Raw genomic sequence first — 20,883 nt, forward strand, 5'->3', positions numbered from 1 at the left:
CACAAACACACACACACAATCATTTATAAGTTACATAGAGACGTTATATGAGCTAACGTTTAGCGTGACTAAACGTGAACTGGAGACACCTCCGTGACTGGACCACCGCGATCCAGGTCTCTGCCTCCTCCTGTAGTATTCACAAATACAAATAGGCTACTACAGGATAGGCCTATCTCCTCTCCTCCTCTCCTGTAGTATTTATAGTATTTACAAATACTACTACAAGAGCCTGTCTGTCACTCTGCTGCTGTCATAGAGCAGTCAGTCGCTTGTCGCTTTGTTGTGGTACGTGGTCAAGCCTCTGCATTTTTTTTTTTTTTCGCCTGGTTTTTTTTTTTTTGTGCTGGTTTTTTTTTTTTTCGCCTGGTTTTTTTTTTTTTTTTTGGTGCTGGATTTTTTTTTTTTTCGCCTGGCTTTTTTTTTTTTCTTGGGCCGATTTTTTTTTTTTGCCTGCTTTTTCCCCCTTTTCCCCGATTTTTTTTTTTTTTGGCTGGCTTTTTTTTTTTTTTTTGGTTGGCCCTAATACTCCTTCGTAGCCTGTTCGGCTGGCCTAGTGTTGCATGTTTTTTTGTTTGTTTGTTTTTTAGTAGTAGCCTAGTTTAAATGTGATTTATGTTACAAATAGGCTAGTGGAACTGTCATTTTATAATGAAAAGCCAAGTCGAATCTTATTCACTGATCCTTTTTTTAAATTTTTTTTTTTACCACAAATACTGATAACTTCCTGCTTCTAACCTATGCCGATAATTGATAACATTTGTAGTAACACCTGAGGTTAAGAAAGGCTGTAGATGTAGATGAATTTAACATTATAGCTGCTCTGTGTCTGACTTAAAGGTAGGGTTGGGGATCTTACTCTGTGGCATTTTTTACTGAATTGCTTTAAATCCTCTCCACACCCAATTGCAACCAAGTAATTTAATGATTTTCACAAAAATGAAAAAAGACACTTGTGGAACGAACAAGGCTGGAAAAACACCATCCGATCATCTTTAACGTGACATTCCAGATGACTGGATCTTGATGTGTTAGTCAAGCTGCCTCTCAAGCTGCCTCTGTCCCTCCCTCCCTGCCTGCTCCTGTGCTTTGCAGGCTTCAGAGAGAAGTCTGAGGAGAGGGGCTGGTACAGAACCTATTGCATTCCCTTGAATAAATAAAAAAAATCCAGTTTTTTTGAATATTTTTTTCTTTTCTTCTGACAATTTTTTCCCCAGTTTTTCTTACAATTTTTTTTTCTGTTTTTCGTGGGGGGGATTCAAAATCCTGTGAGAAGCTCCCACATGCAAGTAACGTAAGGACTGATTTCAAAATAAAGGTGCTACATCAGACTGCTCTGATATTTTAGTGACTCTCTGAGGTGGTGTTCTGTAATAACAGGTAGTTATCTGAATTTACTGGGAACACAGAGAAAATAAGTAAAATGAGTGGTTTTCCTTTGAAAATCTACAATGCCAGTGATAGCTTGACTGTATTTTTTGTGGAGCATATCCATGGCTGTATCCTATCATGGATATAAGATGTAATAGATCCGTGATGAAGTGGACTGCAGCAGTTAAATGTTACTTGCAGGTGGGAGCTTCTCATGGGATTCTGATATCTTAAGTCGGAAGAAAAAAATTTGACAGAAAAAATATTAAAAAATGAATAAATTACTCAGAAAAACAGAAATAATTACCCCGAAAAACAAACCAAAAATCAATTACTCAAATGAATGCAATATTCTTCCGTAGGCTGGGACGTTTGTCTGTGTATTTTCAAAATGCGGCCTGCTGGAACCAGGATCACCAAACCTACCTTTAACCAAATAATAAAACTGGCACCACTGTAATCACAACAAGAAGAACAGTTTATGACTCTTCAAAAATGAAGATTGTTTCAAATCATCTCAGGTAACGGACTGAAAATGAGCCAAATCAAGGCGGGCGCATGACGTCTGTCCGACTACCCATTTCTCCGACCATACATTTCTTTATTTTTGCGTCCATTAGTCCGACCTCCCACTTCTCCCACTTAAGTAGCCCTAACCCTTAACCTTACCCTAAACCTAACCTTAACACTGTAGAATGGGTAGTCGGAGAAATGATCCGTCTGACTTTTGGGCAGGCGGACTGATGTATGCTCCCCAATCAAGGCGATGCTGGCTAATTATAGTTAGCTTCCAGTGATGTCATTGTCGGACTTAAATGTGTATTTTGGCCGATAATTTTCAGCCAATATCAGGCCAACCTAGCCTCGTAAACCAGCCTCTCCCGGAAATGCAATTCATTTCATTTCTGAGGGAGAGTCTGGCCTCATCCCCGTTGTAAGCGTTTGGCCTGAAACCCTCAGAAGGCCGAGCCAATCAGCGTTGCCCGCTGTGATTGACACAGCACGTTGGCCAATCAGGGACCAACATGGTGCAAAGCCCCGTCACTACACCAACTTGCTGATTGGCTGAATGGGGTTGTCTGTCAACGCTACTACTCCCACCCAGCTCCCGCCCACCCCAAACGCTTACAAAGGGGATGAGGCCAGACTCTCCCTCAGAAATGAAATGAAATGCATTTCCGCGAGAGGCTGGTTTACGAGGCTAAGGCCGACCATGCATCCGTAAAAACTGAAAACTTGGTAAATGTTGATGTGTCCAAGTGTGTGAATAACAGATTTGAGTGTTACAGAAACTAAACTTGTTCCTGTTCCCTCCAGCCGAGTTGGTCCTGATGTCTTCAACAGAGATGGCTGCAGCAGGTAAGTCAGTGAAGCATCATATTTTATTTCACACTCGTTTCTAGACACCTGAAACACCCAGACTCCCTCAACACCTGAAGATTAAAACAAACATGAAAAAATTAAAGAAGGTCAGTTGGTAACAAACAGAATACAATTATTGTCCTCTCAGTGTGCATTAATCATTACGGAAGCTCAAAGGGCCATACATACATATTTCCTCCGTTTTCCCGAGGTAACAAGATAATTAATTTGAGAGATAATGAATGAAATGTGATAGGCTTGAGATTTCCAACACATGTGACATGTCATGCTGACTGACGTCTCCTTGAAGACCAATGTAGATAACGTTAAGCCTAGTTTTCTCACTAGCAAGCCATCAAGCGAGCTGACAGCTGTTAATATTAATTCATTCCTTGCACAAAACACAAACAGAGAACTAGGCTTTATTCTTTAAAATTAGTTATCTTGTTGGGGCGGTGTGTGGCGCAGTGGTTAAAGCGGCCGCCCCATGTAGAGGCTACAGTCCTCAACGCACGCGTCCCTGGTTCGAATCCCGCGTCAGGTAGACCTTTCCTGCATGTCATTCCCCCTCTCTCTGCCTGCCCCTTTCCTGTCTATCTCCATATGTGCTATCAAATAAAGGCAAAAAAGCCAAAAAATATACTTAAAAAAATTAATTATCTTGTTATCTCGGGAAAACAGAGGAAAAATATCTCGTTATCACAGGACAACGGAGGAATTAAAATGTATGTATCTATGTCCCTTAACGGCTTCCGTAGATCATGGATCTGATACCCGGAGCAAGTTTCATCATAGATGTGTTTATACTTCCCTTTGTTGGATAATGATTTGATCCATTCCACACAATGAACTCATGAAGTGAATTTAAAATAATCTGCAAGACTAAACCCAAGTGAACCATCACTGAGACCTATAGAACAGCAATTTCTGCATTTTGTCTACTCAAATCAGCACATTGATACTGACTTAATGATTTTGATTTTTGGGGGGGATTTTCTGTGGTTTTGTAGATGATTATAAATTAATCTCCCAGAAGCGCAGCAGCAGCCCTGACTACATCCGTCCTAACTGTGAGTTAAACTGCATGAGATATCAGTCTCTCTGAGAATTGAAATAATCTTTACTATACTCTATTTAAACAGTCATTAAAGCAGAAGTGAGTGATATATTTGTGTTAATATAAGTCTTAAATAGTTATATCTTCCGACAGCAATCACTTACATAGAGTGTTTGGACTGAAACACGGGTCTCTCAGTCCCTCTGCTCTGCTCTGAGCCGAGGAGAAAACATTTATCGTATCCTACAGTTTTTATCCAATGAGGAGAGAGAACGGCATGCAGGGCTGTGTGTGCAGCCAAGGAACGCCGTGAATGTGGTGACGTTGCGACGAGGACTGTTATGGTGCGTTCAAGGAAACTCGTATTTTTCCGACCGTGAAGTGGTACCAGTTCGATCTGGTACGAGTTCACCGGTCGGAAGTTACGAGTGGCCGTTATAGTGACTTTCACCGGTAAAACAGGTCGGAAAAACACGAGTGGGTTGCCTGGAACGCTACAAAGTCGTAAGTTGTGACTTGAAGCTGTAATTTACGATTTAAAAAGCCTGCCTGGAACGCAGCATTAGCGAAAACGACCGGATCACTCACTTCTGCTTTAAGTAATATCAGTACTGCTTAGTAGGTATCTTCAGCAATTCTAGTTTTCCATGATGCCATTGGTAGTGCTACAGTAGGTTACACGTAAAATAAATAATGAAACATTTAATCTGTCTATTTTCATATCCTTATAGTTAAAGAAGAATCTGACACTCTGAAGCGCTGCAGCAGCTTTCCTTACCTGCCACCTGACAGTGAGTCAAACTGCACTGACAGTGTTTGGTGTTTGTCTCAAGATTTTGGAGCTTATTTTTCTTATATTGATAACTGTATTTTGTCATTCGTAATCCAAGCAGTATCTGCATCAGAGGTAAGGGTGGAGAGAAAAAATGTAGCAACGTTTTTGAGAGTGATTACATGTATGAATGTACATCAAAGTACAAACATTTAGAGATAGGATATAAGATAATATTAAACATGAGGTATACATGGATCCATCTTGATTCTTACACAAATTAAATGTTTAACACTGTAAAAAAAAAAGAAAAAAAAGAAGAAGAAGACAACACACAGAGGTGACTTAACATTACAATGTCATCGTATATAAGCTGATTTACTGTACACACATTGCACTATTAAAAAACCTTTTGTTGCTGCCATTGACAGAATTCATTTTCTTTTCTCTTCAGTGTCTGAGCTGAGGGTTGTTCTGCTGGGGAACAGCTGGTCTGAGAGGAGTTCAGTGGGGAACTTCATACTGAGAGAGACCAAGTTCAGCACTGAGGAAGAACCAGACTGTTGTCAGAGAGTCAGTGGATGGTGGAAGGAGAAACAAATAGTCCTCATCAACACTCCAGATCTGCTGCATCCAAACATCTCTGAAGACAAACTGACAGAGTTTATAAAGGACTGTGTGAGTCTCTCTGATCCTGGACCTCATGTGTTCCTGCTGGTTCTACAGCCTGAAGACTTCACTGAGGAACAGAAACTGAGGCTCTACAGAGTCCTGAGACTCTTCAGTGATCAATCATTTGATCATTCACTGATACTGATATCAACACCCAGAGAGGAGAGTTCAGGTGAAAACTACATGAACCGTCCACCATTAAAACACATGATCAGAATCTGTAGATACAGATACTTGAAGCAGGAGAACCTTGAACTTCCACAGCTGTTAACAAGAATGGGTCGAATTGTGAAGGAAAACAATGGACATGTGAGCTGTGATGATTTTGATGATTCAGGTTTAACTAAGACGCCAAAGTCTAAACCCATGAAAGCAGCTCTAAACCTGGTTCTGTGTGGGAGGAGAGGAGCAGGGAAGACTTCAGCAGCTGAGGCCATTTTAGGTCAGACAGAGCTTCATTCAGTCTCCAGCTCATCAGAGTGTGTTAAACATCAGGGAGAGGTGTGTGGACGTCAGGTTTCCCTGGTGGAGCTTCCTGCCTTGTATGGAAAACCTCAGGAGGAAGTGATGGAGGAATCACTCAGGTGTATCTCCCTCTGTGATCCTGAGGGCGTCCATGGCTTCATCCTGGTCCTACCTGTGGGTCACCTCACTGATGAAGACAAAGGAGAGTTAAAGACCATCCAGAACACTTTCAGCTGCAGAGTCAATGACTTCATGATCCTGTTCACTGTGGAGTCAGATCCTACAGCTCCAGCTGTTGTTAACTTTGTTAGAGATAACATAGACATCCAGGAGCTCTGTCAGAGCTGTGGAGGAAGATCTGTTGTTGTCAACATCAAGGACAAACAGCAGATCCCTGAGCTGTTGGACACTGTGGACAAGATGAGTGTTGAAGGATCCAAATGCTTCACAAAGGACATGTTCACCAGGGCTCAGATGGAGAGGGTTACAAGACTCAGACCTGAGCATCTGGATGTGAGACAGAAGAGTAGGAAAGAAGAAGAAAATCATAATCAGAGCATAGAGCCTCTCAGGATGGTTCTGATTGGTCGGACTGGCACTGGGAAGAGCTCAACTGGAAACACCATTTTAGGTAAAGAACATTTTAATTCTAAACGCAGCCCAAAGTCAGTCACCAAATGTTGTGAAAAAGCAGCTAGAGAGATAAATGGACGACCTGTTGTTGTGGTCGACACCCCCGGCTTGTTTGACACAACTCTGTCCAGTGAAGAGGTTGAGGAGGAGCTTGTGAAATGCATCAACATGTTGGCTCCTGGACCTCATGTCTTCTTACTGGTGATGGACACCAGACGCTTTGACAAGGCGGAACAAGAATCTGTGGAGCTGATCAAGAAGTATTTTGGGAAGAAGTTGACTGATTTCATAGTCATCATATTCACAGGAGGAGACCATTTCCAAGATCAGTCATTTCAGGATTTCATAGATGAGTGTGATGACTCAGCCAAAAAACTGATTCGTGACTGTGGAAACAGATACCATTTGTTCAACAATAATAATCCTAAAAACCGTCAACAAGTCACTGAACTGTTGACCATGGTTGAGACAATGATAAAGAAAAATGGTGGCAAATACTACACAAATGAACTGCTGCAAGAGGCTGAGGCAGCCATACAAAATGAGTTTAGGAGGGTCTTGAAGGAAAAAGAAGAAGAGATGCAGAAAGAGAAGGAGGAACTGGAAAGAAAGCATGAGGAACAAATGCAAGAAATAAAAATAAAAATGTCAGAACAGACAGCAAAGATGGAGGAGGAGAGAAAGGAGAGAGAGAAACAACTTGAGAAAAAAGAGGAAAACATCAAAAAGGAGTGTGCGAAAAGAAAAAGAGAAGAGGAAAAGAGAAAGGATGAGGAAAAGAGGTGGAGGGATGAAGAGGAAACCAAAGCAAAGGAGTGGGAACAGAAACTTCAATGTTTGGAGGAAAAGATAAAAGCTGAATCAGAGTCAAAGGAGAAAACTGATGCAGAGCTGGAAAAGAGCAGAGAAGAGATGAGAAAAGAACAAGAAGAGATGATAAAACAACGAGAAGATTGGGAGAATCAGCAAAAACAGAGAGAAAAGGAGGAAAAAGAAAAACTTCAAAAACTCCAAGAGGAGTATGAGAAGGCAAAGGAGGAAGAAAATAGCAAAAGAATAAAAGAGGATAAGAAAAGAAAAGAACAGGAAGAAATGCAGCGAAAACAGTTAAGAGAACACACCAGAGAGATTGTGAATATTAAAAACAAATATGAATCAGAGGCCAGGGCGAGAGCTGAAGAAGTCAATGAGTTCAAAAATAAATATGAAAAGGACTTTGCTAGTATCATGACAAAATTAGAGAAAAACAGAGACTTGTGGATTGAACAGTTGATGAAAGATAAAACATTCAAGAAACAGTTTGAGGAACAGAAGCAAAAGCAAGAACAAGAAATGAGAGAGCTGAAAAATAAAGTTTCAACTAAAAACAAAGGAGATCAGAAGAAAGCAATTGATGATCTAAAGACAAAACATGAGGAAGAAATCAACAACTTGATAAAGGAACATGTGAGGAAAACGGATGTGTGGAAAGAGGAGAAATGTAGCATTTTATGAGATGCAACAACACCAGAGGTTTCTCCTTTCCGATTCTAGTATCAAAATAAAAAGATTGAATTAAATGTTTTATTTACACATTAAGCATATTTTTACCCATCAGTAATATTCACTCATGGTTCTTATAACTACAGTGTCTCATATTCTCATATTGTTCTGGTCAACCAGTGTCTAAAGTTCAGCTAAGGAGAAATGATGTAGTTAGTTTGCTTTAAATGAGTTTGAAAATGCCGTAATTTTGCTTAGGGCTGAACAATTTAAGATTTTATTTTCACACACAGAGAGTTAAAGGAAGCTGTGAGGAGTTTTGTGTGCTTTAGTGGAATTTATTCGTGTTTTGTTTTAATTCAAAATGTTGATATATATGGTTACTATTATACTTTAGAATATTATGTTTCTTTTTATTCATAGCCTACATTTTTTTTTGCTATTATATAACTGAATAATGTTTGTAATTAGTCAAGTGAAGGGCATTCTGCAGGTGACTTCTGATAGTGTGAGGAAGAGGTTGGAAGAACCCTCACATAACAGCCAGAAGTTTATTGTCATTGTCTCCCATTTGTCATCAAGAAGTTCTTAGGCACTGGTATTGCAATACATCTTTTAGCAGCCCTACAGTTTCCTTACCTCCCAACCTTTCAACCGAAGACACCTCTAAAATCTGTCCTCCACTGAGCTGTGGTGGTGTTTGTCGATCTAAAGCTTAAAAAAAAGCTTTAGACCCCCCCCCCCCCAAAAGATGAGCCTGAGCCAGCCTGGCTTACACACCTTCCTCTGCAGCCAGGTTCTCAACCTCCTAAAACTTCCATCACTACAACAGTGCGGATCTCCTCAGTCACACTGAAACAGTTTTCAGTGATGAGATGGTGCTGTCGGCAGCAGAATATACCAAGAAGCTTTCCCCAAACACTGGAAGGTGATGTCATTGACCTCAGAGAAAGATACATGTTGACCACACACCACTGGCCATCAGAGACAGAGGGTCAGTAACAGAAGTTCATGGGAATAAAGGTCTAGAGGTGAAACCTTTGTATAAATCAATGTTGTAGATAAGTTATATTTGTATGTATTGGTTAAATATTACTAACAAAAACATTGTTTCAGTTTCTTACATTTTTTCAGACAGCTACTTTGGTTAATGGCATGCAAAACAAAAGAGTGTGAATATTGGTTTAAGCATAGTGATGATGTCAATGTTTTACTTTTAGATAGATTTATGCATTATGACTTTTACTTGTTCAGAATGACTCAACCTTATGTATATAAAAAGCCACCTTGACCATATCTTGAGACCAGAACTGATGCTTTGATGCTTTTTGTACATTTTGTCATTAGGTAACAACACAAGCACAAGCAGGATGTCTACTAATTTCTACATGGTTGTGTTGGTAAAAAGACCATACAGTTTTCATGTTCACCACTGGGTGTCAGTGTTTCTAAGAATAACCTATAAATGAGAGGTGAGCAGGAATAGATTGATGTCAGTTCAGATTTATCATTTGTTTTCTTTCTTTTTGTGAATGTCTTGATGAAATGAAATGGTATGTCAATTATTTTAATCCCAACAACCCTACTGCTGATTACTGACTTTATTGACTTTCTCTTGCTATTGTTAGCAGAACTCAAGAAGCCTTTTGATGAGGTGAAATGTATTCAATCAATCAAGAAGTCCAGTTGCCTTCAGTTAAGCACTTAAAGACTATTAGAAAATACTTATTTCAGACCAAATGTAGACATATTGCTGGGTGATTCATGTGTTAGACTTATATAGTTTTGTCATTTCTACTACTGTGTTTGCCATTATCGTGGACTACTTTATCATTATCATTATTGGGTTTTTTTTTTAATTATAAATACTTAATACAACTTATGATATTGTAACATGAACAGATGCTTCTCGGGGACTTCATGTCTCATTGTTTTTTGCATACCTTGAGATCTTAACTTTTAAAAAGAATAAAGTTAACCTGGTTAAATTGGTTAGACTGGTTTCTGTTGCTTAGACTCTTTGCTCATATTGTTCAGTGTTTAGTTTAGGCGCTCTTTCCTGCATGTCTAGACTGCTGTAAGCCTGTCACGAGGAGGGATGCTTTAACACATAGCCTATATTCACAACAAACGCACGGAAGTAAATTGGTTTCATTTGTTTCACTGTGATCAGACAGCTAAAAAAAACACAACAACAAACAAAAAACAGATTTATGGAAATTCTCTGAGGTAAAATTTATTTTATTTGGCACCGATTCATCCTCTCCTTCTCTCCTCCGTTGCGTTCCCGACACTCGTGAATGAATGAACAGATGGACTGCCTGTTCACTCTACAAACTGAGAAATTACCTATGGTTTTTCATCACTAAGGAAAAAATGTAAATTCAAGTTGCAATCAATGAATAAATCCTAGTTCAATTAGGCCAAAGACAAGAGAAAATCAAGAAGCTAAGATAAAAAGTCTATGTATAAATAGATGGCCCACTTGTTTATATCTGATATGCTCCGCCACTGGCTCCATCTAGTGGCCGAATTAAGAATTTGGATTTGCGTTAATGCTCCTTTAATATACTAAATCTGAATTTACTGGGAACACAGAGAAAATAAGTAAAATGAGTGGTTTTCCTTTGAAAATCTACAATGCCGGTGATAGCTCAACTGTATTTTTTGTGGAGCATATTCATGGATGTATCCTATCTCATGGATCTAAGATGTAATAGATCCGTGATGAAGTGGAGGCTTGACTGCAGCAGTTAAACGTTTACTTGCAGGTGGGAGCTTCTCATGGGATTCTGAAATCTAAGGAAAAAATGTAAATTCAAGGTGCAATCAATGAATAAATCCTAGTTAAATTAGGCTAAAGACAAGAGAAAATCAAGAAGCTAAGCTAAAAAGTCTATGTATGGCCTACATGGAAATGTCTATAGGCCTATCTCTGAAAACGTCTGTCTGCATTTCTGCAGCAGTTAAACAAGAAAGAAGCAATAGAACGCTACATTCTGATGTTTTTGTGGTTGTGTTAATGTCTGACTATTAGGTATAGTGTGAATCGTGGGTCTCTACTAAATAACACACATGGAGGCAAGGCTGCTCTAACCCTTCACTGTGGATCTGTTTGGCTCGGATTACATTTCTGTGATTGTGGAGCAAAATAATCTGTGATAGGCTATCTAGTTTACTATATCTTTGTTGGAGTGAACAAGAGAAGAGATTTTTTTTTAACTCAAATCTTTATTTAAATTCATCATCAATGACATGAACAAGAGAAGAGATGCAAGTCAACCTATGAAGTCAACCCTAGAGTGTAAACGTCATTGTGGGCGTGGCCGCTTTGATTGACAGGTGACTGCCGCGACAGTTTGAAAGCCGTTACCTGTCCGCTTGGTGACTCTTTAGCTGAACATGGCTGTAGTGTTGTTGCTGAGCTCGTTGTTGTCGGTGTCTTTTGGAGGATTTCAGACAGTGTGGCTCGTTGCTGTTCTCCAGTGTTGAGGGTGAGTGAAATTATAGTATCATTTTATTACTTTGACACTTCTAATGTATCAATGTGTGAGCCCATTTACATCTGCTAGATAGCTTAACGTTAGCTCGTTAACTAGCTAAGCCTGTGAGTATGGCTAATGATGGTAACGGGAGAGTTTGCTTTGCTCGCCATATTATTAATTTAAGCGGCAAACACCGCGGTCTCTGCTCCCCCAGCTCCACCTCTTACTCAGGTTGATGACCATTTTCACTCAGGATGTAATGATGTGAACAGTGAATATAAGTTAGGTCTGTGTCTCTGCGTATGTTGATGGGTTTATGGTCTATTAAAGGCAATGGACCGCAGGAAGCAAACATCCAGAATGAAAGTGAGTGGAGTGGAGTTCAGGCTGTGTCCAACTGAGTCTGGTGAGTCTTATTTACTTCTCTGTGTTTTTTTGTGTGTGTTTTTCCCTGTCGTCATTTTGTGTCTCTTCTATATGTCATAATGCTTTTTTAATTATGTTCTTTCATCCTTTTGGTGGACAATTTCTGTCTCTTATTGCTTACCTGCAGCAGTTTCTTTGTCAACATCACAACATCACTCTTGTAGTTGTTTTTTGTCTTATTGCTTTCTACGCTTTAGGTTTTTTTTTTTGGTCACTTTTATTGCTTTGTACCTTTACTGTTTTTTATGCTTTTCCTCATATTTAAGTGGTGTCTGTAGCTACACTGAGCTGCATTGTCTCTTGGTTTGCAGCAGATGGAGCTCTAACATAATGAAATAAGCTCCACACATTGTAGTTCTTGTTATGTTTTGTTTGTTTGTGTACACTTTTTCTATTAATGTTGGTTTATCTGAAGAAGAATTAAGTTATTGTGATACACACGGGTTATAACTAAAACCAACTTCGGTTTAATATAAGACTCCCATAGATAGATAGATAGATAGATCTAGATAGATAGATAAGTTCATCAAGGTGATGTCTGTTCAAATTACAATCTATATGACACATGTCTCGTCTGTCAGTGCTTCACAGATGTAAGCTAAAGCTCCGTCTTAATGTTTTATGCATAATCAAAAGTCATTAGGCCTATAGTTCGGAAATCGTCATTTAACGGAAATCTTTGTTTATGAAAATATTTAGGTCATCAGTGACAATTTTGTGAAGGGGGAATGAAAAAATATTAATAGACTATTTGCCACAGTTGGTTCTTCTTTTATTTCATTTCATTACACCCTTCTCAGGTAGGTAGGTGTAGAATTTCACTTTCAGCATGGGCGTGGACTGATGGCGCAACAACACATGAAGCTGCGGGGAAGAAACATGAACAATAACTTCATAACATAAAGAGTAAAGATGAAGTACATCAACCTTGTAACTGAATGAACGGACAACGTGATTATTTCAAAGCAGGTGAATGCAAACTGACCTCAAGAAGGGATTATTGATCAACCACAGGTGAGCATTTAGATTCAATTTGAGGATGTTACTTCACGGACTGATCAGAAAACGGCTCTATGTCAGTTTTTAGTACTTTACCAATAGAGTATTTTAGCTGTATTTTATGTAGACACATTTTGCTGCAGTATGACGTGGTAAGTTGCAAGAGAAAGTCATTTGTCAGTTGTGTGAAAATCAAAATGCAGGTTGGGTGTGGTCCTAAGGCATACCTCAAAACTTTATATCAGTGCTTTATTTCTGGTCAATACAGGCAGATGTGAATAATTACTTTTACTGCAGGCTGATTAAGTTGAGGGACATTTAATGGAGTGGTGGCCGTTGTGCTGAAATAGAGGGCTTTGTATTTAAGGAGAATCCAAGGGAATGTTTTAACTGAAGAATTGTCAAAGTGGTTTCTCTGCAACCTTGTAATGGTTTAGTTTTTTAATGATTTTACCTCTGATCAGTAGCACATGAGTCTTATTCCCTCACATAAGATTCCAGTTAAAAACAGGAGGAAGAGTACCGACATACCTAGAATTCACGTTCATCAGATTTCAATATGTTCATGATTATGATATTACAGGCTTTATACTTTTTTTGCATTATGATGTGTGTGTAATGCTATATGTGAGATTCTTTTTTTCTTCATGTCTGCCTTTTTCCAGTGACAGAATTTTTGTGACAGATACTCCAACAAATTGAGTCCCTAACCATGGTAACAGTCTGTGTTACCAACAAGTGTTCCATAACAAAGTTTTGTTTCTCATCATGTCTCTTCATGTTGAGCCTTATTCTATCATCATTTCCTCATTACTGTCTGTCTCAAACCGCAGATCAGAGCAGATTCATTTGAAGAACGCAAAGGTTAAAATTCCATTTCAATTGGACATAAATTTGTTACCCAATGTCTGTCTCAACCTGTCACTTTCTGATATTACAAAAATCTCACATCAGATTAAAATGTACAGTGTCCATGCCTGTGTTAAAAACAAGCAGTGGGAAGCTTAAGACATTAATCAACCAAGGATCATATTTCATTTCTTGTTGTGACTGGTGGTGAGTCACATTCCTATCATACTGTAGATCAGGGGTGGGGAACGTCGAGACCATTTCAATCGGCCCGCAATGCAATACAATTTTTATATTTTATATCTTATGTATATGAATAAATAAATAAATAAAATTTAAAAGCAGGAAAAAATATATCGCCAGCCTTTCGTTTTTTGAGAGAAACAGACGGCCTATGTCCTATGTCTGAGTCAATGTCAGGGTCAGTGAATACAGCATGTGATGTACGTGTGGGCCAGAGTGATTGACACAATGGATCATTGCGACTGTCAAGAAAAGGAAGGTGGACGCAGAATGTCGCGTATTCCAGGAAAAATTGACAAATTACATTTTCTTTGTTGAAGTGAAAGGCAAGCCAGTGTGCCTAGTTTGTGGCGAGGCAGTGGCAGCTCGAAACAACTCGACGAGTTGAGAGGACAAATGCGTTTGGATAAAAATTAATGCTTTTCGGCGGAGTTTGGGTGCACGACCGCAGAATGACAGAGAGAATATTACGCGTGCAAGTTTTGTGGTGAGTGAATTAATAGCCACGAAGCTGAAACCTCACGCTGAAGGAGAGTTCGTGAAAAACAGTTCCAGCCATCACATTAGGTGAGTCTAGAAATGCGGCAATCATGAGGCTTATAACACAGCAGTTATAGACTTTTTTCGTCTTTTTTTTTTTTTTTTTTACATCCCTATGTTATGTTATCCCTGTTATGTGTTCATAATAGTATGGCCCTCGGAGGACTTTATAAAAATTGAAATGGCCCTTGATATGAAAAAGGTTCCCCACCCCTGCTGTAGATGATGTGATATTTAAAGACTGGACAAATGTAGTGAGAGAGATTTAAAATGGAAGCTCTGAACTGTGTTGATGACTTTTTTTTCTTTTTTCTTTTTTTTCCATCATGGTTTCTGGTTACCTTAGAATTAATATAGAGTTGATTAAACTCAAATCACCTGTTCTGGATCTGACCTTTAGTCTTGCTTTCTGGTGTATGACTCTAATACAACCTGAACCGTAGCCATATCATGATGTTTGTAGACAGTTGAATACACAGACAAAAATACTTATGATTTAATACTGGTGTCTGAGTGTGGAAATCATTTCTAAGGGAAGCTAAATTACATTTCTGCTTCCTTTCAGATGAATTCATCCTTGACCTTCTCAGTATAGGACACGGTGGCAGCTGCAGCACAAGGTGAGTCTGATCAGTTAAACAATTAACACTGTCACTTATTTTTTTTCTTGTATTCAGACAAAGAGTAGAGTGTGTTACCTGCTTGACAGTTTCGACTGTGACTCCAGTCTTCCTCAGAAGCATCATCTGACGTGCTGCTGAAGTGTAATTTATCAGCTGGCCGGCTCGGCAAACCTATTTTGTTCCATGCATGTAGTTGTGTGGAAAATGCTGTGAGGAGTCTATGTTGTAAACAACATGTTGCAACATGTACAGTTCTGCGCAGATGTAAATCTGAGACCCAGATCTCCTTATGAGTCTTTGGCAACACTGACATTCAACTTTCTTATGACTGGGTCAAATCCAGGTGAAATTTTATATACTAAAGTTTTCTCAGCATATGGAAAAAAGGGTTGAGCTCTATTCTAGTCCTGAAAATACATCAGATTTGGTTGATAAGACAATACAGAGAACAAGAAAAGTAAATGGAAAAAAGTTAATAGAAGTTCACAAATGTTTTATCATTGTTACTGCTCATTCTCATTGCACTGAGAATCTAATAAATACTACAGTGTTTGTTGACTTTGTGAAGTATTTTTTTCCCCCATAATTGTTTATCCTTTGAGACCGTTTAGGTGGAGCACAGACTTAACACTCTTTTAGAAATTAATTTATATACTGTATAGCAAATATGTCTCTCTGTTTCAGACTTGATTTTTAATTTGTCCTTGCCTCATGAATGTTCACCTGAGCTGTTTTTTTGTTTGTTTGTAGTAAACTTCACGATATATATACACGTGCAAATTTATTTATATCAGCGTTGAGTCAAATAAATTGTATAGTCAATAGATAACTTTCACTTTCAGAATAGAGTCGGACTGATGGTTACAACATGAAGTTCGGATGTCGAAGCAACTTGAACAACTTCAATGAAAAACTTCATCGTACTAGTGAGGAAATCTGATCGAATCAGGAGAAAGACTGACTATTGATCATCCGCAGGTGAGTGCATTTGATCATCTAATTTCTACATCTGATTAGTCACTCAGGTGTTGATGTCCGTCTGTGGACTGAATTTTTTACTGTGATGGCGTCGCAACCTGCATTAGACAGTCGGGAAACGTAACTGATGTGAAATTGTGATACAAATATAGAGAAGAAATAAATATATAAAATAAATGGGGGGGCGGGGATGTGCCGTAATGTTACAGAAAACCTGCATGTTTTTTCTCCTCATGTCCTACCCTAGAGAACTTGTTCTTCTTATCACCAAACGAGGCTGCTCTCTCTCTGACAGCTGATTTTTAAATACCATAAAGCATAACATGTATAGAGGAGAGACGCCCACTTGTTTATAAACTCCACCACTGGCTCCATCTAGTGGCCGAATTAAGAATTTGGATTTGTGTTAATGCTCCTTTATATACTATATCTGAATTTACTGGGAACACAGAGAAAATAAGTAAAATGGGTGGTTTTCCTTTGAAAATCTACAATGCCAGTGATAGCTCAACTGTATTTTTTGTGGAGCATATTCATGGATGTATCCTATCTCATGGATCTAAGATGTAATAGATCTGTGAAGTGGAGGCTTGACTGCAGCAGTTAAACGTTACTTGCAGGTGGGAGCTTCTCGTGGGATTTTGAAATCTTGTTCAGTCTGAAGAAAAAAATTACCCTGAAAAACAGAAAAAAAATTAGTCAGAAAAAGAGAAATAATTACCTCGGAAAACAAACCAAATAATTAAAGCAGAAGTAAGCAATCCGGTCGTTTTGGCTAATGCTGCGTTCCAGGCAGGCTTTTGAAACCGTAAGTTACGGCTTCAAGTCACGACTTACGACTTTGTAGCGTTCCAGGAAAACCGTAACTCGTGTTTTTCCAACCTGTTGCCTGTGAAAGTCACTATAACGGCCACTCGTGTTTTTCCGACCCGTGAACTCGTACCAGATCGAACTGGTACGACTTCACAGGTCGGAAAAACACAGCCCTGCATGCCGTTCTCTCTCCTCATTGGATAAAATTTGTGGGATACAAGAAAAGTTTTCTCCTCGGCTCAGAGCAGAGCAGAGTGACTGACAGACCCGTGTTTCAGACCAAACACTCTATGTAAGTGATTGCCGTCGGAAGATATAACTATTTAAGACGTATATTAACACAAAAATTCCGCTTACTTCTGCTTTAATTACTCAAATGATTGCAATACGCTTACGTATGCTGGGACATTTGTCTGTGTATTTTAAAAATGCGACCTGCTAGAACTGTTTTTTCAGGATCACCAACCCTACCTTTAACCAAATAATAAAACTGGCACCACTGCTGTAATCACAACAACAACAAGAACAGTTTATGACTCTTTAAAAATTAAGATTGTTTCAAATCAACTCAGGTAACGGACTGAAAATGAGCCAAATCAAGGTGATGTTGGTTAATTATAATTAGCTTCCGGTGATGTCATTGTCGGACTTATCTGTGTATTTTGGCCGATCATTTTTAGCCAGTATCAGGCCGATAGTTACCATGCATCCGTAAAAGCTGTTAAACCAGAACTAAGTAACTTTTCAACCTTCATAAAATATTTTCATAACTTTTGTGATGATACATCGACTTACAACAAGTTGAATGACACCTCTGTCATGGCCTGAGGGGGTCTGTATCTCTTTCTCTGGCACTAAGCAGCTTTGAGGAGCATGGTAGGAACCGGTTACACCCCGCCTTTCCGAAGCCCCGCCTTTCCGACAATAGACTTCCATTCATCGTAATAGCGGGGTTTTCTATTTTTTCTAAAGACCCCGCTACTCCGAAAAGGCTATTGGGGGAAACCCCCAGTGCGCAGTGCGCATTGATCCTTTTTTCCTTTTTGGGGTCAAACGGATCATGTGCATAATTAACTGCAAAACAAGCAAATACTTCATATTAATGACATATAACGTTCATTATGCTTCTAGCCTGTCTAGCCTCTACCTGGTCTTTTTTACTAAACTTAACCAACTCCTTTCTTCATTGCCTAAGCCCAACCAAAGCATCTCCCTCAGTCAGCTGTCAGTGTGAGCGGCAGCTGCAGCAGCCTCGCGCCCGTGTGAGCTCAAGCCGGCTTCAGCCGTGCTCGAGCGGAGCAGGGGGGGAGAAAAATAAAAAAAGTGTATTTCTATTACTGTGTGGGAGATCTCCAACAACGGAGTCGGGGAGAAAGCAAGTGGGACAGATCTGCCCAGTCTCTGAGCAGCGCACGTTTCACAGACAAGCCACAAAGCAGAATGTAAACAACGTCACGCGGTTCAGCACCTTGGACAGCTGCGGGGGGGAGGAGGGGGTGTCGGAGTAGCGGTGTTTCGAAGTGGGGCTATTTCGGAACAGCGGGGTGTCGAAGTGGAGGGGTGTCGGAATGGAGAGCTGTCCCCGTAGGAACCCTGCTCTCACTTAAGTTTCACTTTCACTTTGGCGAGTCACAACAAGGAGGGAACAGGCAAAACGACACTTTAGCAATGGATTATGTTTGTGTTTTCACTTTGAAATGATCCACTGGAAACAGAAACTTAGTTTTGATGTCTTCTATTAATTTTAATGCAGGATATTTACAGGGCTTCACGCTAGTGTTCATGGGAAATGGAGTCTTCCTTCAGGCAAAACACTACCGCTTTGGTCCACAGGCGCGGCCAAACTCAACCAAAACTGAAAGTTCTTTAGTACTGCTTTAAAGGGATAGTTCGGGTTTTTTGATATGAATCTATATGGCATCCCCATCATCAGTTACGTGCTGTGACGGTGACTTTCCCCGGACTGTGTCCCGTGAGCGGAGTTCCGGCCTGGCTTCGGTGCCGACGAATGTAGTCCGGCTAGTTGGCTGGGGTCACGAAAATAAAGCGTTTTTCTTCTCAAAACAATATGCATTCAAAAGAGTGATACATTTGCATCACAAGACCGTTGTCCACGAAAAAGTCTGACCTCGCAATCGCTTGGCGCTATTTTCTCTCCCTCCGTATCACTGCGCGCTGCCGCCTGTAGACGGCTGGCGTTTCTATCAGCTGTTTCACGGAGTTTACTGCTCGGATAGTTCACATAAACATATCTGATTATGACACAAGTGATGAAGCCATCCCTTGTTTTAGCACAGAGCCAAAGGGAGACCTTTATGAACCTGATGTGATGCTGAACTTCGTCAGATGGAGTTAAAACGAGCAGACAGAGAGAGAGAGGAGGGACAGGGAAGTGACAAGCTGAAGTTAGACCACAGCTGTAGCTGTGACGGACAGGGTGATGATTTTTTTTCCAGCAGCACCGTCCGGTGCAGGTGATGCACGCTGTCTGTCTGTGTATGTTTGTAGGTCTGATCTTCCACCATGAACTGCGCTGCAACGATCACCCACCTCTTTACCTAACTCCATCTGACGAAGTTCAGCATCACATCAGGTTCATAAAGCTCTCCCTTTGGCTCTGTGCTAAAACAAGGGATGGCTTCATCACTTGTGTCATAATCAGATATGTTTATGTGAACTATCCGAGCAGTAAACTCCGTGAAACAGCTGATAGAAACGCGCACAGCCGTCTACAGGCGGCAGCGCGCAGTGATACGGAGGGAGAGAAAATAGCGCCAAGCGATTGCGAGGTCAGACTTTTTCGTGGACAACGGTTTTGTGATGCAAATGTATCACTCTTTTGAATGCATATTGTTTTGAGAAGAAAAACGCTTTATTTTCGTGACCCCAGCCAACTAGCCGGACTACATTCGTGAGCACCGAAACCAGGCCGGAACTCCGCTCACGGGACACAGTCCGGGGAAAGTCACTGTCACAGCACGTAACTGATGATGGGGATGCCATATAGATTCATATCAAAAAACCCGAACTATCCCTTTAACTGAAAACTTCCTGTTAATGTGTCCAAGTGTGTGAATAACAGATTTGAGTGTTACAGAAACTAAACTTGTTCCTGTTCCCTCCAGCCGAGTTGGTCCTGATGTCTTCAACAGAGATGGCTGCAGCTGCAGCAGGTGAGTCAGTGAAGCATCATATTTTATTTCACACTTCAACAACATGTTGCAGCATGTTAAGTTGTCTAGATTCCTGAAACACACAGACTCCCTCAACACCTGAAGATTAAAACAAACATGAAAAAATTAAAGATGGTCAGTTGGTAACAAACAGAATATAATTGTTGTCCTCACAGGGTGCATTGATCATTACGGAAGCCCAAAGGGCCATACATACTTACTTAACCCCATTACGCCGGATGGCGCATAGGGCAGCAACAAAGTCCCTCCACTTCTGTCTGTCTTTGGCCATCTTCTTGATGGTTCCCCAGCTCTGGTGGTGCTGTTGTAGTTCCTTCTCTATAGTCCTACGCCATGTCATTTTAGGCCTCCCTTTTTTTCTTTTGCCTTCTGGGGTCCAATGTAGAGCGACTCTGGGATAGCGTTGGTGTCCATCCTGAGGACATGGCCGATCCAGGACCATCTTCGCCTAGTGATTATATTGTACATGTTATCTTGTTGGGTAATGTTGAGAAGTTTATTGTTTGAGATGGACTTTGGCCAGAATATATGTAGGATTTTGCGCAGGCATGATGCGTGAAAAGTGGATAGTTTGTGTATGTCACTTTCTGTGGTCTCCCAGCATTCCGCACCGTACAGTAGTGTCGACAGTACGCAGCTTTGGTATATCCTTAGTTTTGTTTTTGTTTTGTATTGGCTTGATTTCCAGATTTGCTTAAGTTTTATGAAGGCTGTACGTGCTTTGTTGATCTGGTTTTTAACATCCTGGCTTGTTCCTCCATGGTGATGGATGATACTTCCAAGGTAAGTGAAGTGATCTGTATTTTCCAAGATCTGCTCCTCTATTTTTGTATGTGTTGGTGTATTAATGTTGATAGCCATGATTTTAGTTTTATTGATGTTTATGATTAATCCAACCTGTTGACCATAATGTTGCAGT

At 40.1% G+C, this 20,883-nt stretch overlaps 2 protein-coding genes across 2 annotated transcripts in view; both read left to right on the forward strand.

Annotated features, from left to right (window-relative positions):
- The window catches only part of LOC310991891 (uncharacterized protein), a gene marked incomplete at its 3' end in the record, with an annotated part of 147,902 nt that overhangs the window by 106,976 nt on the left and 20,043 nt on the right, over positions 1-20,883 (forward strand). The gene's annotated exons all lie outside the window — the stretch shown is intronic.
- On the forward strand, positions 5,018-8,001 carry LOC310991834 (GTPase IMAP family member 8-like; the record flags this gene model as incomplete). The annotated part of the gene is made up of 2 exons (XM_083979765.1): positions 5,018-6,958; positions 7,995-8,001. The coding sequence occupies exons 1-2, from the start codon at positions 5,418-5,420 to the stop codon at positions 7,999-8,001; spliced, it is 1,548 nt and encodes a 515-aa protein (XP_083835891.1). The 5' UTR covers positions 5,018-5,417.

The sequence above is a fragment of the Trachurus trachurus genome (genome assembly GCF_905171665.1).
Source record: "Trachurus trachurus genome assembly, chromosome: 9".
Classification (NCBI taxonomy): Eukaryota; Metazoa; Chordata; class Actinopteri; order Carangiformes; family Carangidae; genus Trachurus; species Trachurus trachurus.